General features: G+C 52.0%; 1 protein-coding gene across 1 annotated transcript; it reads left to right on the top strand.

Moving 5' to 3' along the window:
* The first annotated feature begins 449 nt into the window (after nucleotides 1–449).
* Nucleotides 450–21681, top strand: FAM167A (family with sequence similarity 167 member A). Its single transcript, XM_068143218.1, has 3 exons — nucleotides 450–538; nucleotides 13526–14067; nucleotides 19399–21681. The coding sequence occupies exons 2-3, from the start codon at nucleotides 13696–13698 to the stop codon at nucleotides 19660–19662; spliced, it is 636 nt and encodes a 211-aa protein (XP_067999319.1). The 5' UTR covers nucleotides 450–538; nucleotides 13526–13695; the 3' UTR covers nucleotides 19663–21681.
* Nucleotides 21682–23467: the final 1786 nt, after the last annotated feature.

The following is a 23467-nucleotide window of genomic DNA, read 5'->3' as shown; positions in this document are numbered from 1 at the left end:
GCCATTCCCTGCCCAAAGGCTCCTGGGTTCCTGTCCTCGGCAGCACCGCTTCATCCCTGCTACCCGTTCCAGGGCATCTCTCCCCCTCCTCCTTCGTTTGGGTGCTGGAGTCGGAGGATGTTTAGGACCCAGGCTGTGCGGCTCCTCCCTTTCAGGTCTCTCCAGGGTTATTGCTTGGTGGGAGGTAGGTTCAGGGCTTGATGGTATGAATGAAAGAGAGAGAGAGGAAATCTGGACTGAAAAGCTCAAACTGGAATAGCTCGCCTGTCTCCAGGCAACAAGCCTGACGCAACTGCTGGACAGGGAAAAAAAAAAGTCCCTTAAATAATAAAATAAATTAAAAAGGAAAAAGAAAAGTAAAAGAATCAAACCCAACAACCAACACACACAGAGAGATTTCTGAAGCAAGGCAGGGAGGAGGATGAGACAGTCTCCTGAAGGTACTGGTGGCACTGCTCTGCAAATACCAAGTTGGAGACACGAGGCAGAAAGAGGGAGCCAAGATGTCCGTGCGATCTCCCCGCTGAGCAGCTCCTCGGTAAGTTTGTTGCTCACGCCGCGCTGGGTCTCCAGGGGAGGGTAGCCATCCCTGCCCTCGGGATGGAAGCCGTTGGAGAGATGCACAGCACTAGAGGGGACTCCCCCCCTCCCCCCGCCCCCGGCTTTTCTAGCTCTGTGGAAAAGAGTAGCAGCAAGGACCAGGTCCCTTTGGGAACACTGAGGTTGGGGCCAGGGGGACCCAATGTGCCGTGAAGTTCAGCGCTGGGGGCTGTTGTGCCACCTACGGTATGGTGGGGTTAGGAGCTGGCGTTATCCAACCACAATTTCCTGCCTCACTGGTATCCCCTGGAGGTGGCTGGCATGGTGGCTCCCCATTGTTTGGGACAGGCTGCAAATCAGGGCAGGGTTCAAATCCTCCTGTACAATGAGGCTTGCGGGTTTTGCTCTCGGCTGGGAGCAGCGTCAGGGGACTCAGCATCTTCAGGGGGGATTTTTTTGGGCACTGGATAAGGTCCAAGAGTGAAGAGTCTGACCAGGTTTTGGGACTTGTTGCTGCCCCTGCCCCCCTCCCCAAGATTTGCAAGAGCCCTGGGACAGTTTATCAGCCTGTGCAGTGCAGGCATAATAGGATGAAGCGTGGTGGCCTCGCAGGGCGTAGCTACCTTTGATTTCTGAAGCAGGCACTCCTGCACTGAGCAGAGCAGGTTCCCACCTGCTCACGTCTGGCCCTGGCAGCTCAAGTTAACACTGAGGTGGGGGGGGGGAAACAAAAGAAAAAGAAAACAAAGAAAAATCACCCAGAACTTCCTCAGAGCCCTCGTAACAGCTTGGGGCTAATTGCCACAATCATACTGGCAGCCCACACGCCCTCCCAGCCAGCACCCCCTGGTGCCGTGCAGGCACAGCCCTGCACCCACACTGAGCACGTCCTGTGGCCTGCACCTTGCCCCGTGCATACAGATTGACACCTCACCCCCCGCCCCAAGAGCAGCCACACAGGGCCGAGATGAACCCTTCCTGTTGCCCTGTGATGCTCCCCTGTGTTATGTGGCACCGCTTTGTCCTACAGAGCTTTCCTACCCCAGGGCCCTCAGTGGAAGGATGCAAACCGAGTGCCTTGTTTCCAGTGAGAAGCTATGTCCAGCTGCTACCTTGGGCTTTGTCTGCTCATCCCCTGGACTCCCCACTTTCCAGTGGGAATGAACCTGTTTTGGCTGCTGGGGTTCTTTTCTCTGCCAGCCATCATCTCAGCATGCTGGGACTGTCGCTGTTATTTGCATCTTTCGTCTCCCTTCCCCTTTTGAATGCCCATTGCAGCGATACCACCTCCTGAGGGGACCTGCCTGACCAAACCAAATCCTCACAAAACAAACAAAAAAAACCCAACCCCAAACCAAAATAACCCCCCCCTCCAAAAAAAATCCCACAGAATGGGAGGAATCTACCTTCTCCCAGGCTCTAGGCTTGCAATAGCTCTGCAGCCATTAGGTGCTTGGCAAACGTAGCAGAGACACCGCGGGAGGGGGGCGGGGGGAGAAAAATAAATACAAAATTAATAATCAGCCTTTCTGTGGGAAGGGAGTCAGGGTTTGCTTTAAAGCAGCTCGCCTTGAATCACGTTAAATAGCAAGAGCGCAGCTCAGCGCTGTTTGGAGGCAGGTCTGAGGACAGAGGCTGTGCGATCAGCGCCGGGGCAGCCGCCGCGGTGGCTAATTGGATGGGACAGGGAGCGTGTAAAGGGGATTAAAGGGATCGCCGCGGGGCTGACCCCGCTCCCCCCCCCCCCCCCCGATCGCTTTAACTTCGGGTCTGGAATGGGAGCTGGCCCTGAAGCTTGTCTCTGCAGGAGGTGAGCTCAGCGCTGAGCAGAATGAAGCCCAGGAAAGCAGAAAGAGGAACTTTCTGGTTTTTTTCCTCCCCTGAAAACACACCCTTCTGTCTGCCGTGCTGCGTTTAGGGAAAAATAACTCCCCCTGCTAGTCTCCTGGGAAGGGAGCATTTCTCAGCCTGACTTGGCTCATGCCCAAGGAGTCCCAGCTCTTCGCGTTAGCCTGGTTGCACGGGCACAGAGGTCCCTGCTTACTGCCTCTGCTCTTTCCTCACTGAAACACAGCTGTGGGTTGCCAGCAGGGAAAATAAGGGAAGGAACTGGCTCTGCCGAGCCACAGATCCTTGGAAGGCACCTCTGGGGTCAGGTTAGGCATGCCACCTCCAAGACTAGGTCCCAAAACCTGCTAGGATCCTGGGGCAGTGCACGGAGAAGCAATTCCTTCCTGTAATTTATGGCTCACTTCACCTCAGCAATCCTTACCAGAAGATGACTAGGGTGGATAGAATCACAGAATCATCACAGGATCACAGGATGTTAGGGGCTGGAAGGGACCTCTGGAGATCTTCAAGTCCAACCCCCCTGCCAGAGCAGGACAATATCATAGAATTGTTTTGGTTGGAAAAGATCTCTGAGATCATGAAGTCCAGCCATGGACCTAACACAACCACGGAGTGATGATGTTAGGCTGATGCAGTGCAATCGCTGAGAGCATTGCCTTTGTTGCTGCTGCTTAATCTCTTTCCCTCTAAAAGTAACCATACTTGGTTTTGGCTGATGGGCTGAGAGCATTGAGCCCTGTCCAGCTTCCCACTTACTGCAAGACTGGTTTGCAGAACTGCCAGATATCTCTCCATATCCATCTTCCTGCAGGATTTCCACATAACAGCTGGAAATCTGCTGATCAAGGGGAGCTGAGATGAGCTGAAAATGGAGCTGGTGGGGTCCTTCTGAAGCAGGCAGTAATCTCAGCCCTGCTTCCTCCTAAGGCGCCTGCTTGGCTTTGTGCAGGAGATGCAGGAGGGATAAAATGTAGCTAGACAGGAAGGGGTTCTGGCTCTGCCAGTGATGCTGGAGCAATGAGTACAAACTGGGCACCTCTTATTTCTTTCTTCCCTTTCTGCTCTGCTTCTCTGGCCAGGCAGATGGGTTTTTCTGTAGCTCCTCTTCTCACACCACTGCAGTGTTTAAGGATCTTTCTGGAAGTCATTTGGGCTGAAGGATGTGCCAAGGCAGCCCCTCACCCTGCTCCAGGTCATGCATGAAAGGAAAGCCTCACTTCTTCCCTCTTTCCCCCACGTATCTGTGAATGCCATGTCCACATCTGAAGGGCCAAAGCAGCAGGAGGGGCTGCTTCCCCACTGCTGATCTTAGCATTCCCGCTTGTCTGGGAAGTCTTGTGGGCTGGGTGTTTTTTTCATGACAGTAAATGGGCAGGAATAGCTCAGAACCCCATGAAGATGAGTGTTGTACACATATCTCAGCCCACTGTGTGGTGTGGCATTGTGACCACCAAACCCCTGCAAGCCCATTGCAATCTGGAACAACCCAGGGGCAGAAATGTGGTCTCTTCCCTGGGCTTTTCTCATGCATGAGGCTGGAAGTCTGGTCTGTGTGTGCCCAAAGGGACACAGCCAGCATGGGCATCTCTGCAAGGAGACCTGAAGGTAGAGTCACCAGATGCAGAATCAGAATCATTTTGGTTGAAAAAAACCTCTAAGATCCTCAAGTTCAATCATTATCCAACTCTGCCAAGTCTGGTACTAAACCATGCTCCTTAGCACCACATCTGTGCATGTTTTAAATACCTTCAGGGATGCTGATTCAACCAGGCTCCCTCCCTGGGGAGCATTTTCCAGTGTTTGGTAACCCTTTCAGTGGAGAAGTTTCTTCTAACATGCAGCCTAAGCCTCCCCTGGTGCAACTTGAGGAAGAAGTTCTATACAGAAAGAGTGATTGCGCTATGGAATGGGTTGCCCGGGGAGGTGGTGGAGTCGCCGTCATTGAAGGTGTTCAGAAGGAGACTTGATGGGGTGCTTGGTGCCATGGGTTAGCTGTTTGGGTGGGTTGGATTGGTTGATGGGTTGGACACGATGATCTTGAAGGTCTCTTCCAACCTGGTTTGGTTTATTCTAATATTCTAATATTCATTTCTTCTTGTCCAATTGCTTGTTGTCTAGGGGAAGAGACTGACCCTCATCTAGTTGCAACTTCTTTTCAGGCAGCTGTAGAGAGTGATAAGGTCTTCCCTCAGCCTCTTTTTCTCCAGTTGCCTCAGCTGCTTTCTATAGGACTTGTGCTCCAGACCTTTCACCATCTTTGTTAGCTTTCTTTGGATGTGCTCCAGCACCTCAATGTCTGTCTTGTAGTGAGGGCCTCAAAACTGAGCACAGTACTCAGTGTGGATAGGATAGGATAGGATAGGATAGGATAGGATAGGATAGGATAGGATAGGATAGGATAGGATAGAATTAACCGGGTTGGAAAAGACCTTCAAGATCATCAAGTCCAACCTATCATCCAACACCATCTCATCAACTAAACCATGGCACCAAGAACCCCATCCAGTCTCTCCCTAAACACCTCCAAGGATGGTGACTCCACCACCTCCCTGGGCAGCACATTCCAATGGCCAATCTCTCTTTCTGTGAAGAACTTCTTCCTAACATCCAGCCTAAACCTCTCCTGGTGCAGCTTGAGACTGTCCTCTTGTTCTGGTGCTGGTTGTCTGGGAGAAGAGACCAACCCCCACCTGGCTTCAGGGAGTTGTAGACAGCAAGAAGGTCTCCTCTGAGCCTCCTCTTCTCCAGGCTAAGCAACCCCAGCTCCCTCAGCTTCTCCTCACAGGGCTGTGCTCCAAACGTTCCAGCAACTCAACATCTTTCCTAAACTGAGGGGCCCAGAACTGGACACAGGACTCAAGGTGTGACCTAACCAGTGCTGAGTACAGGGCAGAATGACCTCCCTGCTCCTGCTGGCCACACTGTTCCTGATCCAGGCCAGGATGCCATTGGCCTTCTTGGGCACCTGGGCACACTGCTGGCTCATGTTCAGCCTACTATCAACCAGCACTCCCAGGTCCCTTTCTGCCTGGCCGCTCTCCAGCCACTGTGACCCCAGCCTGTAGCACTGCATGGGGTCGCTGTGGCCAATGTGTAGAACCCGACCCGTGCTGAGTACAGTGGGACAATAACTTCCCTGGTCTTGCTGGTCACACTGTTTCTAACACAGGCCAGGACACTGCTGAATCATGAAGTCCAGCTGTTAATGCAGCACAGCCAAGGTTTTGCGGTGCTGTAGATCTGTGACCATGATTCTAACACCCAGATTGGTCACTCCAGTGTCATCACCTTGCCTCTGGAAAAAGGGACAAGCTCACAGCCCACATGAGTGTGACCAGGGTGTCTCCATGGACACTATATCCAGTGGTCACTGCTGAGGGTTCTGCCATGACCTCTCCAGCCTTGCACAGGCAAATAGATAGGATAGGATAGGAGTAGAATAGAATAGAATAGAATAGAATAGAATAGAATAGAATAGAATAGAATAGAATAGAATAGAATAGAATAGAATAGAATAGAAATATAATTAGCCAGGTTGGAAAAGACCTTTGAGATCATCAAGTCCAACCTATCACCCAATACTATCTAATCAACTAAACCATGGCAACAAGTGCCTCATCCCGTCTCTTCTTAAACACCTCTAGTGATGGTGACTCCACCACCTCCCTGTCCTTCCATCCTGCCCCAAACATTCTGAGCAGGCAGAAAGTCTCTGATCATGGCAGCACCAGCTTCATCAGGGACCTGCATGAGTTTCTGAGTGATCTGCTCTAGTTGATCTTGCTCTGGCAGGGGGGTTGGACTGGATGATCTCTCGAGGTCCCTCCCATCCCCTAACATTCTATGGTTCTGTGACCTCTGCTCTGCAGGGAGTCCTGGCTCCAGGGCTGAGCAGATCTTCAGGCTTCTGGTGTCTTCTCCTTTTGTTGGGAAGGAGCTTGAAGGTCACTTTGGGACAGGCAAGAAAGGCCTTTGGAAAGCAGATAATTTTTTTGGAGAGGCAGGTTTTGGGTACTGCAGAGAGAGATTGTTTGGGAGTCAGTGGGGTGGCTGAGGGAATGATTTGCTCTCCTCCCTGCAGGAGCCTTCTGCAGAGCTGCCTGCTGCAGCCATGCTGCATGCTGGGGAGGGCCATGGCAGAGGTCCCCATGGTAAGGAAGAGCCTGGATTCACCAAAGCCCACACAGCACAACATCTCCCCTTCTGAGTGAGGTCATTTTAGCAGGGGGAAAGGAGTGATTCATACACAGACTGTGAAAAGGAGCCACCAGTTCCAAGGAGCTACAGTGCTGACCTGTGTGGGCCTCTGCTTCCCTCACCCACTGCCCCAGGCCTCTGTGTTTCTGATGCCCAGAGGAGGCTCAGGAGCCTCTATCCACCACCACGCAGCAGAGTCCTCTCTTACTCCATTGCTATGGCAACCCCCTTGCACAGGCATCTCCTCCTCGCTGCCCTGCTGCCAACCCGCTGCTAGACCCCCGAGGGAGTTCAACCATCCCCACCTCATCCCTTTTCACTGTGCTGAGAAGAGAAGCAAAGCAAGCACAGGTCTCCTTGCACAGGGAATGCACACTGGGCACCATCCCCCCACCTCTCACTCCACATCAGTATTCTTCAGCCTGTCCTTTCAGGCTCAGAGTTCTCCTCACCCCCTGGACCTGCAGGGCTTGATGCTGATGTTAGCACCTCTCTCTCCACCTCAGTATTTCTTCAGCCTGTCCTTTCAGGCTCAGAGTTCTCCTCACCCCCTGAACCTGCAGAGCTTGATGCTGATGTTAGCACCTCTCAGTGCCCCTCAGCACTGGTTAGGCCACACCTTGAGTGCTGAGAATAGAATAGAATAGAATAGAATAGAATAGAATAGAATAGAATAGAATAGAATAGACCAGACCAGGTTGGAAGAGACCTTCAAGATCATTGCATCCAACCTATCACCCAACACCATCTAATCAACTAAACCATGGCACCAAGCACGCCATCCAGTCTCTTCCTAAACACCACCAGTGATGGTGACTCCACCACCTCCCTGGGCAGCACATTCCAATGGCCAATCTCTCTTTCTGTGAAGAACTTCTTCCTAACATCCAGCCTAAACCTCCCCTGATGTGTGCTCAGTGCCTTCAGGATTGATAGGATTCCCACAGGGGGAAGGGGAAACCTCTCAGCACAGGTCTTGGCGAGGTGGGAGCAGACCCTCAGCCCATTTTTGGGTGAACTCCTCTTACTACTTAATTAGACATGAATGCCCTGAGACTGGTGAGTGTGATAACGAAGACAAATCAAGGGTTAACCACTGAAACTCCCTTGTGAAGGGCCAGCCTAGGGGTAAATTGAGCCTGAGGCAGAGAGACATCTGTTGATTTGAAGTAGAGGCCGGGTTTGTTCCTGGGAATTATGTAGCTCTCAGGCAGCAAAGAGGTTTGTGTTACAACCTCACACACAAATACTTTTCACACACTTACCCTTTTCAGATCACTTTCTTTTCTGCAGCAGGCCTTTGATTCAAGTCCAAGATATTGATAGGAAATTAAAGCTGGCTCCTTTCCATCATTTTTCCATTTGAACAGGCTGGGGAACTGGCATGCCTGTTTAGGAGGTGTCCCTGCAGAGTTAATGAGAGGCTTCATGTTTCTTCTGGGTTGAGGTGAAGGATGGGTTGGATCCCTGCTGTTTTCAGGGCAGTAAAATCAAATCCCTCCACGGTTGCTGGGCAGTGGTGATGGGGAGGGGGAGATGGCAGTGGGGTGGAGAAAAAGGGCATTGTCGTAGTTTGGGCTGGGTGCCCTCTGCTACAGGGGGGCTTCCTGTGTCCAGAAGTCCAGCCCAGTGGGTGGACACAGGAAATTAGGTTATTTCCTACCATGATCCCTTGCACCACTATAAGTCTCACGGCAGGGTCTGGCACTTCCTCTTTCCTTCCTCCTCGCCACCCGGTAACTGGGGTAGAGATCTCCCGGCCATGGGCCTGGTTAGGCCCAAGGCCACGGGGGGATGGGCAGTCTCAGATCTGGCCAGCTGAGACTAGCCTAGCCTAGCGGGGGGGGGGGGGGAAGGAGGAGCCCTGGGGGTTTGGGTGCACCCCCAGGTGGGGATGGGATCTCTCTGGGTCTGTTTTGGGTCTCTCTCTCTTGTCACTGTATTTCTAGTTCTCTGCACGCACTCACTGTTCTATTTAAACTTTCCATCACTTTTGCAATCCGTTTGTCTGAGTTGTTATTTCTGTGCGTGGTGGGGAGGGGGGCTGCCCCAACCCATTACAGGCATGCTCCAGACTTTAGTGCAATAGTGTAAAAGCTAACTGAGTTGCACCCAGAGCTCAGAGAGCCAAGGCCTTTTCCACCCTGAGGATGCTGAAGACATGAGAGGTTGAGGGGGAGCTCTGCTTTGTGGAAGTGGCATTCACAAAAGTCAGCCTTACAACACAATATTGTCTTTGCTAGGAGTTGCTACCCTAGTCTAGATGAGGATGACCTTGCTCACTGCAGGGCAGATGGACTAGATGCCCTCTAAATCATAGAATCATACAATCATTGATGTTGGAAAAGACCTCAGAGATCAAGTCCAACTTATCACTCAACACCTCATGACTAACTAAACCATGGCTCCAAGTGCCACATCCAATCCCCTCTTGAACACCTCCAGGCAGTGACTCCACCACCTCCCTGGGCAGCACATTCCAATGGCCAACAACTCTCTCTGGGAAGAACTTTCTCCTCACCTCCAGCCTAAATTTCCCCTGGCACAGCTTGAGACTGTGTCCTCCTGTTCCAATGCTGGTTGCCTGGGAGAAGAGACCAACCCCCTCCTGGCTACAACCTCCCTGCAGGGAGTTGTAGAGAGCAAGAAGGTCTGCCCTGAGCCTCCTCTTCTCCAGGCTAAGCAACCCCAGCTCCCTCAGCTTCTCCTCACAAGGCTTGTGCTCCAAACCCCTCCCCAGCCTCATTGCCAGTGCCTTCTTTTAAAGGTCCCTTCCAACCTAAAACATTGAACATATGAAACATTGAACATATGAAACCTAAAACATTGAACATTTGTGTAATGGGTTGGGGCAGACCCCCTCCCCACCACGCACAGAAATAACAACTCAGACAAACAGATTGCAAAAGTGATGGAAAGTTTAAATAGAGAACAGTGAGTGCATGCAAAGAACTAGAAACACAGTGACAAGAGAGAGAGAGACCCAAAAACAGACCCAGAGAAATCCCATCCCCACCTGGGGGTGCACCCAAACCCCCAGGGCTCCTCCTTCCCCCCCCCACTGCTAGGCTACTCTCAGCTGGCCAGATCTGAGACTGCCCATCCCCCCGTGGCCTTGGGCCTAACCAGGCCCATGGCCGGGAGATCTCTACCCCAGTTACCGGGTGGCGAGGAGGAAGGAAAGAGGAAGTGCCAGACCCCGCCGTGAAACTTATAGTGGTGCAAGGGATCATGGTAGGAAATAACCTAATTTCCTGTGTCCACCCACTGGGCTGGACTTCTGGACACAGGAAACACCCCTGTAGCAGAGGGCACCCAGCCCAAACTATGACAGGAGCCACCCCTTATTTCATATCATGATCCCTGCACCCAAACACATCATCAAATCAGAAAACTGATGACATGTCCGGCGAAGTCCTTATCTTCATCTGGGTGTCCACTCAGTCTCTCAGTCATGCTCAAGTGTCTATCCATTCCAGTTCTTCCTCCTTCATCCAGTGGAACCTCCCGGCGATGCAGAGCTCATTCTCCTGCGGTGCAAGTTCTCCATGGATCCGTTGGGCATCCTGGTCACTTGGAAAAGCCTCACGACTTCTCAGCCAAGCCTCTACTTTTCACGTGTAATCACTCGGCGGCATATTCTCCACCCCTGGGGCAGGCCAGTCGAAACAATCCAACCCACGACTGCCTTTTTCAATCCATCCAGGGTGCCGCAATCAACCGCTTCCAACTGCGGTCCAAAACTACACGGATGCATGTCCGAGGTACTCCGCCCCCCCACTAGGCGTACCCGTACCAAGGCAAGACAGCATCCGGCTGCACACCCCCCCTGGAAAGGGAGGGGCTGCACCACAGCTCACTGAGAAGAAGGGAGGTGGAGCCAGGTGCTCGGCGCCATTTTCGGAACTCGTCCGAAAAAGTCAGGGAAGAGACTAGGGCTGGCCCCGCCGCAGCCCGAGCGCACGGCCGGGTCCGCCGCCGCCGCTTGCCATGCAGCAGGGCTCCGCCCACCTCTGCCGCCGCGGCACAGAATCAAAATCACCTCCACCCCTCGGACACTCAAACGGCTTCTCCAGCGAAAGCCATACACGCGTTCTCAGAGCCCTTGAAAACGGCTTTCCAGCTGGAGTCCCTGTCGGCCCCCCGGGGCTTCGGGAGCTGGCTCGCCCGCTCGCAGCGGCTGGCTCTATCCCCGCAGCGAGAACGGACCTGACTCTGATCTGCTCGCCGCTGCCCCTCCCCCGCTTCGCTCCCCGCCGCGGAGGAAGGGCAGGTTCCGCGTTCTCAAGCGGTACCCCCGATGCCAATGGTCGAGAACCACCCCTGCCTGAAATAGCAGGAGAGGGTCCGAGCCACCGGCAGCGCACCAGTTATCCCCCCACAATCCACAAGAACTTACACGGTCGCCCCGGCAACATCACTTGAGCCCCCAACTGCCAAACCCAAACCGACGCCCAGAACTGAATTTAAACTCTCCATCCTTTGCAATCGATCTGCAGAGTGGGCTCAACAGCCAGCCCCACGTTGGTGCGCCAAAATGTAATGGGTTGGGCCAGACCCCCTCCCCACCACGCACAGAAATAACAACTCAGACAAACGGATTGCAAAAGTGATGAAAAGTTTAAATAGAACAGTGAGTGCGTGCAGAAAAAACTAGAAACACAGTGACAAGAGAGAGAGAGACCCAAAAACAGACCCAGAGAAATCCCATCCCCACCTGGGGGTGCACCCAAACCCCCAGGGCTCCTCCTTCCCCCCCCCCACTGCTAGGCTAGTCTCAGCTGGCCAGATCTGAGACTGCCCATCCCCCCGTGGCCTTGGGCCTAACCAGGCCCATGGCCGGGAGATCTCTACCCCAGTTACCGGGTGGCGAGGAGGAAGGAAAGAGGAAGTGCCAGACCCTGCCGTGAAACTTATAGTGGTGCAAGGGATCATGGTAGGAAATAACCTAATTTCCTGTGTCCACCCACTGGGCTGGACTTCTGGACACAGGAAGCCCCCCTGTAGCAGAGGGCACCCAGCCCAAACTACGACAATTTGAAACCTAAAACATTGAACATTTGAAACCCAAAACATTGAACATATGAAACCTCACAGCCCAGTGCAGAGCTGCATCAAGCTCTGTTGGGCTGCTGTTCTTGGCCAGCCCTAGCAATCACCATGTCAATGAACAGCAGCAAAAAAGAGAAAGCTCAGTGGTGAGGTCCTTAAAGGCATTAAGTGTTTTCCTTTATTGATTTTGGCATGCTGGAGTTGGAGGCCAGTGAAATTCACCAACATGCCCTTAGCTCTGTGTGAGAAGAGGTGGTGCAAGAGGTGACGCTGTGACAGGGCAGTCCTCTTGCTTTCCCCTTGCCTCGACTTTTTTCTCAGTGGAAGGAGGCAAACTGCTGCTGCTCCAGACGTGAGAGCTGTTGGGTTCAACCTGCTCCAGTGTCTGTGTTTGCTCCCTCTCATCAACATAAACAGGAGCAGGAATGAGACCACAACATGACTAATTCTCCACCCCCAGACTGTCTGCCTGTGTGTTATCAGCTCCTCATTCAGCTCATGTGCCTGCACACAATTAGGGGATAAATCTGACTCTCTCTTGGTGTTTAATTTAAACTGAACCTCCTCTACTGAAAAGGTTTCAGAGGCGTAATTATGGTCTGGATTTCAGAGCTACACACGTCTTTGTGGGCACAAATAGCAGGGTAAAGAATGGCTGAGTGACTCCTATTGCTCTGGTTTAGTGCATCCAGCTAGGAAGCTGCTTGCATCCTGGCTGGGCATGCTACCAAGCAGGCAAAAAGGTGTTTTGTGTTGGAGGTGTAGATGAGAGCTCTGGATCTATTCCTAGCTCAGTCACAGAGGAGCTTACGACCTTGAGAAAGTCTCTTATCTGATCCTGCAGGCAAACAAATACAAAAGCTGCCTGAGCTTAACTCTTGCAGAGTCCTTTGAATCTTCTGTCCCCCTAGGTCCCCTGGTTTGGTAGACCAGATGGGGCAGAGCTTCTCTGAGCCCACATGCAGTGGCAGAAGAAGCAGCTGGGAGGAAGTTCTGGGTGTCTTTCTGTTAGTCCTCTACTGTCATGTTTTGAAAGGAACCCTTGAGACCACTCCCAGTGGAAGAGTGGATATGGCCAGGGCTGGAAACCACAAGTCCAGATCTCCCAAGTCTCATCACAGGCATCTGCACCCAAACCATGCTAGCACCCCAACCATGCTAGCACCCCAGCAACTTCCACTCTTGACTGAAGACCACGGTCCTGCCTTGAGCCTGCTGGACAGGAGAGAGCTGAATCTTGTGGCTGCAGATTGGCATCTTTAGTAAACCTAGACCCCAACATAAATCTGTAAAACAGGGAGGGTGGTGAGGGGTGGGGGGAGTGGGGTGGGGATGAAGAAGTCACCCTTCTCAACTCTCCATTTGGCTCAGACTCCTTGGAGATATTTGGGCTCTCCTACTTCACCCTGTCCTGTTTGGGCTAAGTGGAAACCTGGCCCACAGGGATAGGAGTAAATGGCCCTTAAAGGTCCATTCCAACCCAAACCATTCTGTGATTCCATGATGCTGTGTAGGTTTGTCAGCCAGGAAATAAAAAAGCATGCAAATATACCCTGGCCCCCAGCAGCAACCACTGCTGCCTCCAGAGAACCTCAAGTTGTGTGCTACAACCCCAGAGGGGTCTGTGAGCAATTCCTGGCATCCTTGGCAACCCTTTCATGGCCCCTTGAGTTAAAACTGGAGATGCAGGTAACCAGAGCTTCCTTCAAAGCCAGAACCTGTCTATTCCTGTCCCAAAAGCAGACAGATAGCTGGAGCAAAGTAACACACCCTAGGAGCACCTTGTACTCTGCCTCTCCCAAAGCCCTCAATCCCTGCGCTGTTTCTCCCTTCTCGCTGCCTTTTCCTTCTCAAACTGGAAACCAACCCTCTGCTTTTCTCCTAGGTGTTTGTCCAGGGCTGGTGCAGTTTTTGAGCAGGAGCTACCACCACCACATCTGTTCTCTGGGGGGCTGCATCTGTCAAGCTGCCAGAGCTGATCCAGCCTTGAGGGTTTTCCATCTCCATCCCTAGCAGCTTGCAGTACACTCCTATGCTATTTGACTCCCAGGGAGAATGTCTCTACCCAAAATCCAAATAGAAGAGGCTCCAGACAATGCAGATCTCGGCTCTGGAGGCGCTATTTCTCCTGATGACCACCTGAGGAGCCTCAAGGCATTGACAGAGAAGCTGAGGCTGGAGACCAGGCGCCCATCCTACTTGGAGTGGAAGGCAAAGCTGGAGGAGCAGGCATGGAAGAGCCCCCAGCCATCAGGAGAGGAGGAGGGGACTGAGGCCAAAAAGGCCATGGAGGACACTGTCTCCTTGAGGAAGGTCCAGCTGCATCTCAATGGGAGTCCTAACCAGGACAAGACAACTCTTACCTCAGGCAGAATAGGTGGCTTTGAGAGCATCGACGGAGCTTTGACGTGGCTCAGGAAGGAACTGGTAAGAGGTTTCCTGTCCCTGGTAGTTAGCAAACTTCTACAACAGGGGGGAAAGAGAAAAGAAAAACTGAGGAAACAAGCAACTCCTTGTTCCTACCTGCCTTCAGCCCTAGGTGAAAAGGCAACAATCAGTCATTGTATTTTCCATGGCTTTCACTGTCTGGAAAGAATTATTTCCTGATATTCAGTCCAAACCTCCCCTGGCACAACCTGAGGTCATTTCCTCCTGTCCTATCACTTGTTCCTTGGGAGAAGAGACCAACCTCCACCTTGCTTCAACCTCCCTTCAGGCAGTTGTAGAGAGAGAGAAGAGCTCCCCTAAGCCTCCTTTTCTGCAGGCTAAACAAACCCAGTTGCTTCAGCAGCTCCTCTTAAGACCCGTTCTCCAGACCCTACACCACCTCTGTTGCTCTTCTCTGGACACACTCAGCTACCCAATGGCACTACAATGGTTAGAACCTTTTAGCCATTCACCCCCCTCCCCTCCTTCTCTAATTAGATCTCAGCACTCAGATGAATAGAGCAGGTAAGGGCACTGCTGGTTCAACAGCCCATATCTGATGGGGGTCAGGGAGAGGTGTTTCATCAGGGCTGTAGGAAGGAGGATCTGTCTCTTGAATCTGCCCTTGTGGTTGTTGGTGGTTTAGGAGCTCCCTCAGTGGGAGATTCTATGCTGGTGTAATAGGTTGGGGCAGACCCCCTCTCCCCACCACGCACAGAAATAACGACTCAGACAAACAGATTGCAAAAGTGATGGAAAGTTTAAATAGAGAACAGTGAGTGCATGCAAAGAACTAGAAACACAGTGACAAGAACCCCAAAACAGACCCAGAAAGATCCCATCCCCACCTGAGGGTGCACCCAAAACCCCCAGGGCTCCTCCTTCCCCCCCCCACTGCTAGGCTACTCTCAGCTGGCCAGATCTGAGACTGCCCATCCCCCCGTGGCCTTGGGCCTAACCAGGCCCATGGCTGGGAGATCTCTCTCCCAGTTACCGGGTGGCGAAGAGGAAGGAAAGAGGAAGTGCTAGACCCCGCCGTAAAACTTATAGTGGTGCAAGGGATCATGGTAGGAAATAACCTAATTTCCTGTGTCCACCCACTGGGCTGGACTTCTGGACACAGGAAACACCCCTGTAGCAGAGGGCACCCAGCCCAAACTACAACAGGAGCCACCCCTTATTTCATACCATAATCCCTGCACCCAAACACATAATCCAATCAGAAAACTTCTGATGACATGTCCGGCGAAGTCCTTATCTTCATCTGGGCGCCCACCCAAACAATCTCTCATTCAGGCTCAAGTGTCTATCCATTCCAGTTCTTCTTCCTTCAACCAATGGAACCTCCCAGCGATGCAGAGCTCATTCTCCTGCGGTGCAAGTTCTCCATGGATTCGTTGGACATCCTGGTCACCTGGAAAAGCCTCACGACTTCTCAGCCAAGCCTTTATTCTCACCTATGTTCACTCGGCGGCATATTCTCCACCCCTGGGGCAGGCCAGTCGAAATAATCCAACTCCACTACTGCCTTTTTCAATCCATCCAGGGTGCCGCAACCAACTGCTTCCATCCGCGGTCCAAAACTACACGGATGCATGTCCGAGGCACTCCGCCCCCCCACTAGGTGTACCGAGGCATGACAGCATCTGGCTGCACACCTCCCCCCAAAAAGGGAAGGGCTGCACCACAGCTTACTGAGAAGAAGGGAGGTGGAACCAGGCGCTCAGCGCCACTTTCGGAACTCATCCAAAAATCGGGGAAATAGATTGGAGCCGGCCCTACTGCAGCCCGAGTGCACAGCCGGGCCCACCGCCGCCGCTCGGCACACAGCAGGGCTCTGCCCGCCTCTACCGCCGTGGCACAGAGTCAAAATCACCTCCACCCCTCGGACACTCAAACGGCTTCTCCAGCGAAAGCCATACATGCGTTCTCAGAGCCCTTGAAAACGGCTTTACAGCTGGAGTCCCCGTCGGTCCCCCAGGGTTTCGGGAGCTGGCTCGCCCGCTCGCCACAGCTGGCTCTATCCCTGCAGTGAGAATGGACCTGACTCTGATCTGCTCACCGCTGCCCCTCCCCCGCTTCGCTCCCCGCCGTGGAGGAAGGGCAGGTTCTGCGTTCTCAAGCGGTACTCCAATGCCGATGGTCGAGAACCACCCCTGCTTGAAATAGGAGAGGGTCCATGCGACCGGCCGCACACCAGTTATCCCCCCGCAATCCACAAGAACTCACACGGTCGCCCCGGCAACATCACTTGAGCCCCCAACTGCCAAACCCAAACCGACGCCCAGAACTAAATTTAAACTCTCCATCCTTTGCAATCGATCTGCAGAGTGGGCACAACAGCCAGCCCCACGTTGGTGCGCCAAAATGTAATAAGTTGGGGCAGACCCCCCCTCCCCACCACACACAGAAATAACGACTCAGACAAACAGATTGCAAAAGTGATGGAAAGTTTAAATAGAGAACAGTGAGTGCTTGCAAAGAACTAGAAACACAGTGACAAGAACCCCAAAACAGACCCAGAAAGATCCCATCCCCACCTGAGGGTGCACCCAAAACCCCCAGGGCTCCTCCTTCCCCCCCCCACTGCTAGGCTACTCTCAGCTGGCCAGATCTGAGACTGCCCATCCCCCCCGTGGCCTTGGGCCTAACCAGGCCCATGGCTGGGAGATCTCTACCCCAGTTACCGGGTGGCGAAGAGGAAGGAAAGAGGAAGTGCTAGACCCCGCCGTAAAACTTATAGTGGTGCAAGGGATCATGGTAGGAAATAACCTAATTTCCTGTGTCCACCCACTGGGCTGGACTTCTGGACACAGGAAGCCCCCCTGTAGCAGAGGGCACCCAGCCCAAACTATGACAGCTGGCCACTTTATTTAACAGTGATTAGTGGATCTAATCTCCAAGTGTTTGCCTAATTTTCCCTTCTGCTTTAGTCTTCTTTTGGCTGGTTGGTTTTAACTCAAAATTCTCTGTAAGCTCCTGTGGTAACCTGCTTGCCCCCGAGTCAACTCTCCATGGTGACACCAAGTTCTTCAAACTGTTGTGGCAGAATAGCTGAAGAACAATATTCCCTTTCTTTTTTTATGCTGTGTGCACAACACCAGAACCTTATCTCAGATCCCTCCACATCTACCTTAGACAGGTTTAGCATCTGCTGGCTCCTGCTTTAGTAGAACCCAGTTCACAGTTCTGTCACCCTCCTATCCCAGTCTTGGGCACCTATAGAATAGAGTAGAGTAGAGTAGAGTAGAGTAGAGTAGAGTAGAGTAGAGTAGAATAGAATAGAATAGAATAGAATAGAATAGAATAGAATAGAGTAGAATAGAATTAACCAGGTTGGAACAGGGAGCTGGGGTTGCTTAGCCTGGAGAAGAGGAGGCTCAGGGGAGACCTTATTGCTCTCTACAACTACCTGAAGGAAGGTTGTAGCCAGATGGGGTTTGGTCTCTTCTCCCAAGCAACCAGCACGAGAACAAGAGGACACAGTCTCAAGCTGAGCCAGGGGAAGTTTAGGCTGGAGGTTAGGAGGAAGTTCTACACAGAGAGCGTGATTGGCCATTGGAATGTACTGCCCAGGGAGGTGGTGGAGTCACCATCACTGGAAGTGTTCAAGAAGGGATTGGACGTGGCACTTTTTGCCATGGTTTATTAGTCATGAGGTGTTGGGTGACAGGTTGGACTTGATGATCTTTGAGGTCTCTTCCAACCTCGGTGATACTGTGGTACTGTGAATTAATGGAATGAAGCTGGAGGTGGGGAGATTCAGGCTGGACGTGAGGAAGAAGTTCTTCATTGTGAGAGTGGTGAAGCTCTGGAATGGTTTGTCCAGGGAGGTGGTTGAGGCCCCATCCCTGGAGGCGTTTAAGACCAGGCTGGATGAAGCTCTGGCCAGCCTGATCTAGTGTGAGGTGTCCCTGCCCATGGCAGGGGGGTTGTAACTAGATGATCCTTGTGGTCCCTTCCAACCCTGACTGATTCTATGATCTTAAAAGTCTCTTCCAACCAATATGATTCAGATTTAGCTGCCCTCAGAGCATTTATCAGCTTTGCTCTCTTCTTGTACCCAGCAATTGGAGAGAGATTTAAGTCACGAGGTTTAGCTTCTCCCTATCACCTTCTTTCCTTTGTAGCTGTTACAGTTTGCTGCTTGTCTGTGAGGAGGGAAGCAGGGTGAGATGTGGGGATTGCCTTGTCAGCAGCTGCTCTTCCAGCTCTGCCTGCTTCTTTTCTGCAGTCAAAAGCTGATTCTTGGACTGAGTGTTCACCTCCTCCCTTCACCACCCCCAATATCCTGTGGCTATAAATCTTCTGCTTAATTATGGGTTGGAATTCAAAAATAAGTGCATTAAAAAATGTGAAAGCTCTTTTTTATTCCCTCAATTCTGGATCTTCCACTCTCCAAAGTAAGGTGCCAGGGGCAGAAAAGCAAAACCACCCTCTGAAACACTTAGTTCATTAGCCTGCAAGATAGTTGTTCTTCCTCCTGTGGGAAACCATGGAGGTCCTGTCCCAAGAGCCAGTTCAGATCAGTGAGGCCAGCTCTGGGGGATGTGGAGCCTGCTGATGCTGGCTGTTGTGAACCAGCTCTGGTTTATAGACTAGACTAGACTAGACTAGACTAGACTAGGAATAGAATAGAATAGAATAGAATAGAATAGAATAGAATAGAATAGAATAGAATATACCAGACCAGGTTGGAAGAGACCTTCAAGATCATTGCATCCAACCTATCACCCAACACCATCTAATCAACTAAACCATGGCACCAAGCACCCCATCCAGTCTCTTCCTAAACACTTCCAGTGATGGTGACTCCACCACCTCCCTGGGCAGCACATTCCAATGGCCAATCTCTCTTTCTGTGAAGAATTTCTTCCTGACATCCAGCCTAAACCTCCCCTGGTGCAGCTTGAGACTGTGTCCTCTTATTCTGGTGCTGGTTGCCTGGGAGAAGAGACCAACCCCCACCTGGCTACAACCTCCCTTCAGGTAGTTGTAAAGAGCAAGAAGGTCTCCCCTGAGCCTCCTCTTCTCCAGGCTAAGCAACCCCAGCCCCCTCAGCCTCTCCTCACAGGGCTGTGTTCCAGACCCCTCCCCATCTTTGTTGCCCTTCTCTGGACACCTTCCGGCAACTCAACATCTTTCCTAAAGTGAGGGGCCCAGAACTGGACATAGGACTCAAGGTGTGGCCAAATGTAGCCATATGCAGGCTGAAAGCCATTCTTTGCTGTAGGGCAACCCTTTCCAGCGGGCAGGGAGTAGCGTCGAGGGCAGCTTGCGGTGCCCTCTCTAATGCCCTCCTCTGCCCCCACCCTCTGCCTTGTGTTTCAGGCAGAAATGCGCCTGCAGGACCAGCAGCTGGCGAGGCAGCTGATGCGGCTCCACAGCGACATCAACAAGCTGAAGATAGAGCAGACCTGCCACCTGCACCAGCGCATGCTCAACGATGCCACCTATGAGCTGGAGGAGCGGGATGAGCTCCCGGACCTCTTCTGTGACTTCCCCCTTGTGAACTCCTTCAGCCTTTCCATGCCCCTCAAGCTCATCGGGGTCACCAAGATGAACATCAACTCCCGCCGTTTCTCACTGTGTTAAAGGGGGGAAAGAAGAGGGAAAGCTGGGGGAGAAAAAAAGAGAGAGAGAGGATTAGACAGGGCCAGGGCTCTCTCTGCCCTGTGCAAAAATAAAGAAAAAAAAGAAAAAAAAAATAGGGGAAACAAAATAAAGGCCAAAGAGGAGCAAACGGAACAGGAGCAAACAAGGAGCCCACAGGTGGTCTTGGTGACAAGGTAGAAGGGCAGAGCTGGGCACTGGTTAGGCCACACCTTGATTCCTGTGTCCAGTTCTGGGCCCCTCAGTTTAGGAAAGATGCTGAGTTGCTGGAAGGTGTCCAGAGAAGGGCAACAAAGCTGGGGAGGGGTTTGGAGCACAGCCCTGTGAGGAGAGGCTGAGGGAGCTGGGGTTGCTTAGCCTGGAGAAGAGGAGGCTCAGGGGAGACCTTATTGCTGTCTACAACTCCCTGAAGGGAGGTTGTAGTCAGGTGGGGGTTGGTCTCTTCTCCCAGGCAACCAACACCAGAACAAGAGGACGCAGTCTCAAGCTGTGCCAGGGGAGGTTTAGGCTGGATGTTAGGAAGAAATTCTTCACAGAAAGAGAGATTGGCCATTGGAATGTGCTGCCCAGGGAGGTGGTGGAATGGTGTGGCCAGCAGGAGCAGGGAGGTCATTGTGCCCCTGTACTCTGCATTGGTTAGGCTGCACCTTGAGTACTGTGTCCAGTTCTGGGACCCTCAGTTTAAGAAGGACATTGAGACACTTGAACGTGTCCAGATGTCATGGGTTTGAGAGGAAGGCACAGCCTTCTTCCCCCCACAAAGAGAAAGAGAAATAAACGAAACCACAGCTAGCCACAGCCGGAGGAACAAAAAGGAAATGCTATATTTACAAGCAGTTTTAGGGTATGCAGGGTATATATACACAATTTACAGTATTTACAATATATACACAGAAATATACAGCAAAGTAATACAGGAACGAAATTCCCTCCTCTGCTGAGGAGGGTTCTCCCCCCTGTACCCCCCTTCTCTCCCCTTTTTCCCCAAAGAGGGTTAGAAAGAGAGGAAAGGAGAAGTTGTTAATTAAAAGCAGTTATAAATTAGAGCAAAATGTTAGTAGGTTTGTAGGCCTCACACTCATCAGTCCAAGGTCAGTCTGGCAGAGAGCCTAGAAGCTGACAAGCTGGAAAGGGAGGGAAGGGCGAACTGAGGAAAGTCTCAGTTGGACTCAAAACTTAAAGTTGCATTCTACCAATCCACCAATGAAATTCGTTTAGACCTGTCCCTTTGTTTGCAAAACATTCAGCCACAGTACTGTCCCTTTCTTAAAGACACAGCGTCAAACGGTCACACCAGAGAAGGGCAACAAGGCAGGTGAGAGGCCTCAAGCACAAGCCCTATGAGGAGAGGCTGAGCGAGCTGGGATTGTTTAGCCTGGAGAAGAGGAGGCTCAGGGGAGACCTCATTGCCCTCTACAACTACCTGAAGGGTGGTTGTAGCCAGGAAGGGGTTGGTCTCTTCTCCCAGGCAACCAGCACCAGAACAAGGGGACACAGTCTCAAGCTGTGCCAGGGGAAGTTTAGGCTGGAGGTGAGGAGAAAGTTCTTCACCGAGAGAGTCATTAGTCATTGGAATGTGCTGCCAGGGGCGGTGGTGGAGTCACCATCCCTCAAGGTGTTCAAGAGGAGATTGGACGTGGCACTTGGTGCCATGGTCTAGTCATGGGTCTGTGGTGACAGGTTGGATTCAATGATCCTTGAGGTCTCTTCCTACCTTGGCAATACTGTGATACTGTGATACCATCACTGGAGGTGTTTGAAAGAGACTGGATGGGGTGCTTGTTGCCACAGTGTGACCGTTTGAGGCTGTCCCTTTAAGAAAGGGGACATTGTGGCTAAATGTTTGCCAAGGGTAAATCCTGCCTGACCAACCTGGTGGCCTTCTATGAGCAGGTGACAAAATTAATAGATGAGGGGTGAGCAACTGATGTCGTTTACCTGGACCTGAGCAAAGCCTTCGACACTGTCCCACACCACATCCTGGTCTCCAAACTGGTGACACATGGGTTTGATGGGTGGACCACTAGATGGATAAGGAACTGGCTTGATGGCCGCACCCAAAGAGTGGCTGTCAATGGCTCCATGTCCCAGTGGAGGCCAGTGACAAGTGGAGTCCCTCAGGGATCAGTCCTGGGACCTGTCTTATTCAACATCTTTGTGGGGGACATGGACAGTGGCATTGAGTGCACCCTCAGCAAGTTTGCTGATGACACCAAGCTGTGTGGTGCAGCAGACACGCTGGAGGGAAGGGAGGCCATCCAGAGGGACCTTGACAGGCTGGAGAGGTGGGCACAGGCCAACCTCATGAAGTTCAATAAGAGCAAGTGCAGGGTCCTGCATCTGGGTCGAGGCAATCCCAGGCACAAATACAGGCTGGGCAGTGACTGGCTGGAGGGTAGCCCTGAGGAGAGAGACTTGGGGGTGCTGGTGGACAAAAAGCTCAACATGAGCTCTCAGTGTGCACTTGCAGCCCGCAAAGCCAATCAGATCCTGGGCTGCATCAGGAGAAGTGTGGCTAGCAGGTCGAGGGAGGTGATCCTCCCCCTCTACTCAGCCCTGGTGAGACCCCACCTGGAGTACTGTGTCCAGTTCTGGAGCCCCTATTACAAGAGGGATGTGGAGGTGCTGGAACGTGTCCAGAGAAGGGCCACGAGGATGATCAGAGGGCTGGAGCACCTCTCCTATGAGGACAGACTGAAGGAGTTGGGGCTGTTCAGTCTGCAGAAGAGAAGGCTCCGAGGAGACCTAATTGTCGCCTTCCAGTATCTGAAGGGGGCCTACAGGAAGGCTGGGGAAGGACTTCTCAGGTTATCAGGTAGTGATAGGACTAGGGGGAATGGAATGAAGCTGGAGGTGGGGAGATTCAGGCTGGATGTGAGGAGGAGGTTCTTCACCATGAGAGTGGTGAAACCCTGGAATGTGTTGTCCAGGGAGGTGGTCGAGGCCCCGTCCCTGGGGGTGTTTAAGAGCAGGCTGGATGAGGCTCTGTCCAGCCTGATCTAGTGTGGGGTGTCCCTGCCCATGGCAGGGGGGTTGGAACTAGATGATCCTTGTGGTCCCTTCCAACCCTGAATGAAACTATGAAACTATGAAACTACGAAACTACGAAATGAAAGACATATCTAAACTAATTTCATTGGTAGATTGGTAGAAAGCACCTTTGAACTTGTAGTACAGCAGAGTATTCTGGGCAGTCTTGCACTTCTCCCCCTTCCTTGCACAGCTCGCAGCTTTTCTGGGCTTTCAGCCAGGCTGACCTTGGAGCTGATAAAGCGTGAGGCCTCCACTAACAAATTCTGATTAAATTAACAGTCTCTCATTTTCTCTCTTTCTAAACCTCTTCGGGAAAAAGGGGGAGAGAAGGGGGTACAGGGGTGGGGAACCCTTCTCAGTGGAGGAGGGGGATCTAGTTCCTGTGTGACTTTGTTGTATATTTCTGTATATATTGTAAATACTGTAAATTCTGTATATATTTCCCAGCATTCCCTAAACTGCTTTGTAAATACAGCACATTCCTTTGCTAATCCGGCTCTGAGGTTTTCTTTTTTCCCTTTCAATTTTCTTCCCTTCACTTTACAGGGAGGGGAGAAGGCCCAGCCTTTTCTTCCAACCCTCAACACATTTTTTTCTTGGCTTCCCCACATGCATCCGATAATTAGCTTGATTTATTGCTTTAGTGTTTTATAGCCGGATTAGAAAACATGAAGGTGCAGTGGTTTTTAGAATGTTTATTTTTTTCAATTTTTGGGGCTCTGGTTTACAGATATTGTTTGGGTTTGATTCTGGA

The sequence above is a fragment of the Melanerpes formicivorus genome, unplaced genomic scaffold (genome assembly GCF_026170545.1).
Source record: "Melanerpes formicivorus ecotype bairdi unplaced genomic scaffold, bMelFor1.0.p_v2 SCAF_9, whole genome shotgun sequence".
Classification (NCBI taxonomy): Eukaryota; Metazoa; Chordata; class Aves; order Piciformes; family Picidae; genus Melanerpes; species Melanerpes formicivorus.
Note: the sequence above shows the minus strand (reverse complement) of the source record. Positions and strands in the feature narration are given on the sequence as shown.

Excerpts from the sequence above, each read along its gene's own strand:
- FAM167A (XM_068143218.1), top strand. The coding sequence starts at position 13,696 with ATGTCTCTACCCAAAATCCAAATAGAAGAGGCTCCAGACAATGCAGAT. Across the intron at positions 14,068-19,398 it reads CGTGGCTCAGGAAGGAACTG|GCAGAAATGCGCCTGCAGGA; the intron begins GTAAGAGGTTTC and ends CTTGTGTTTCAG.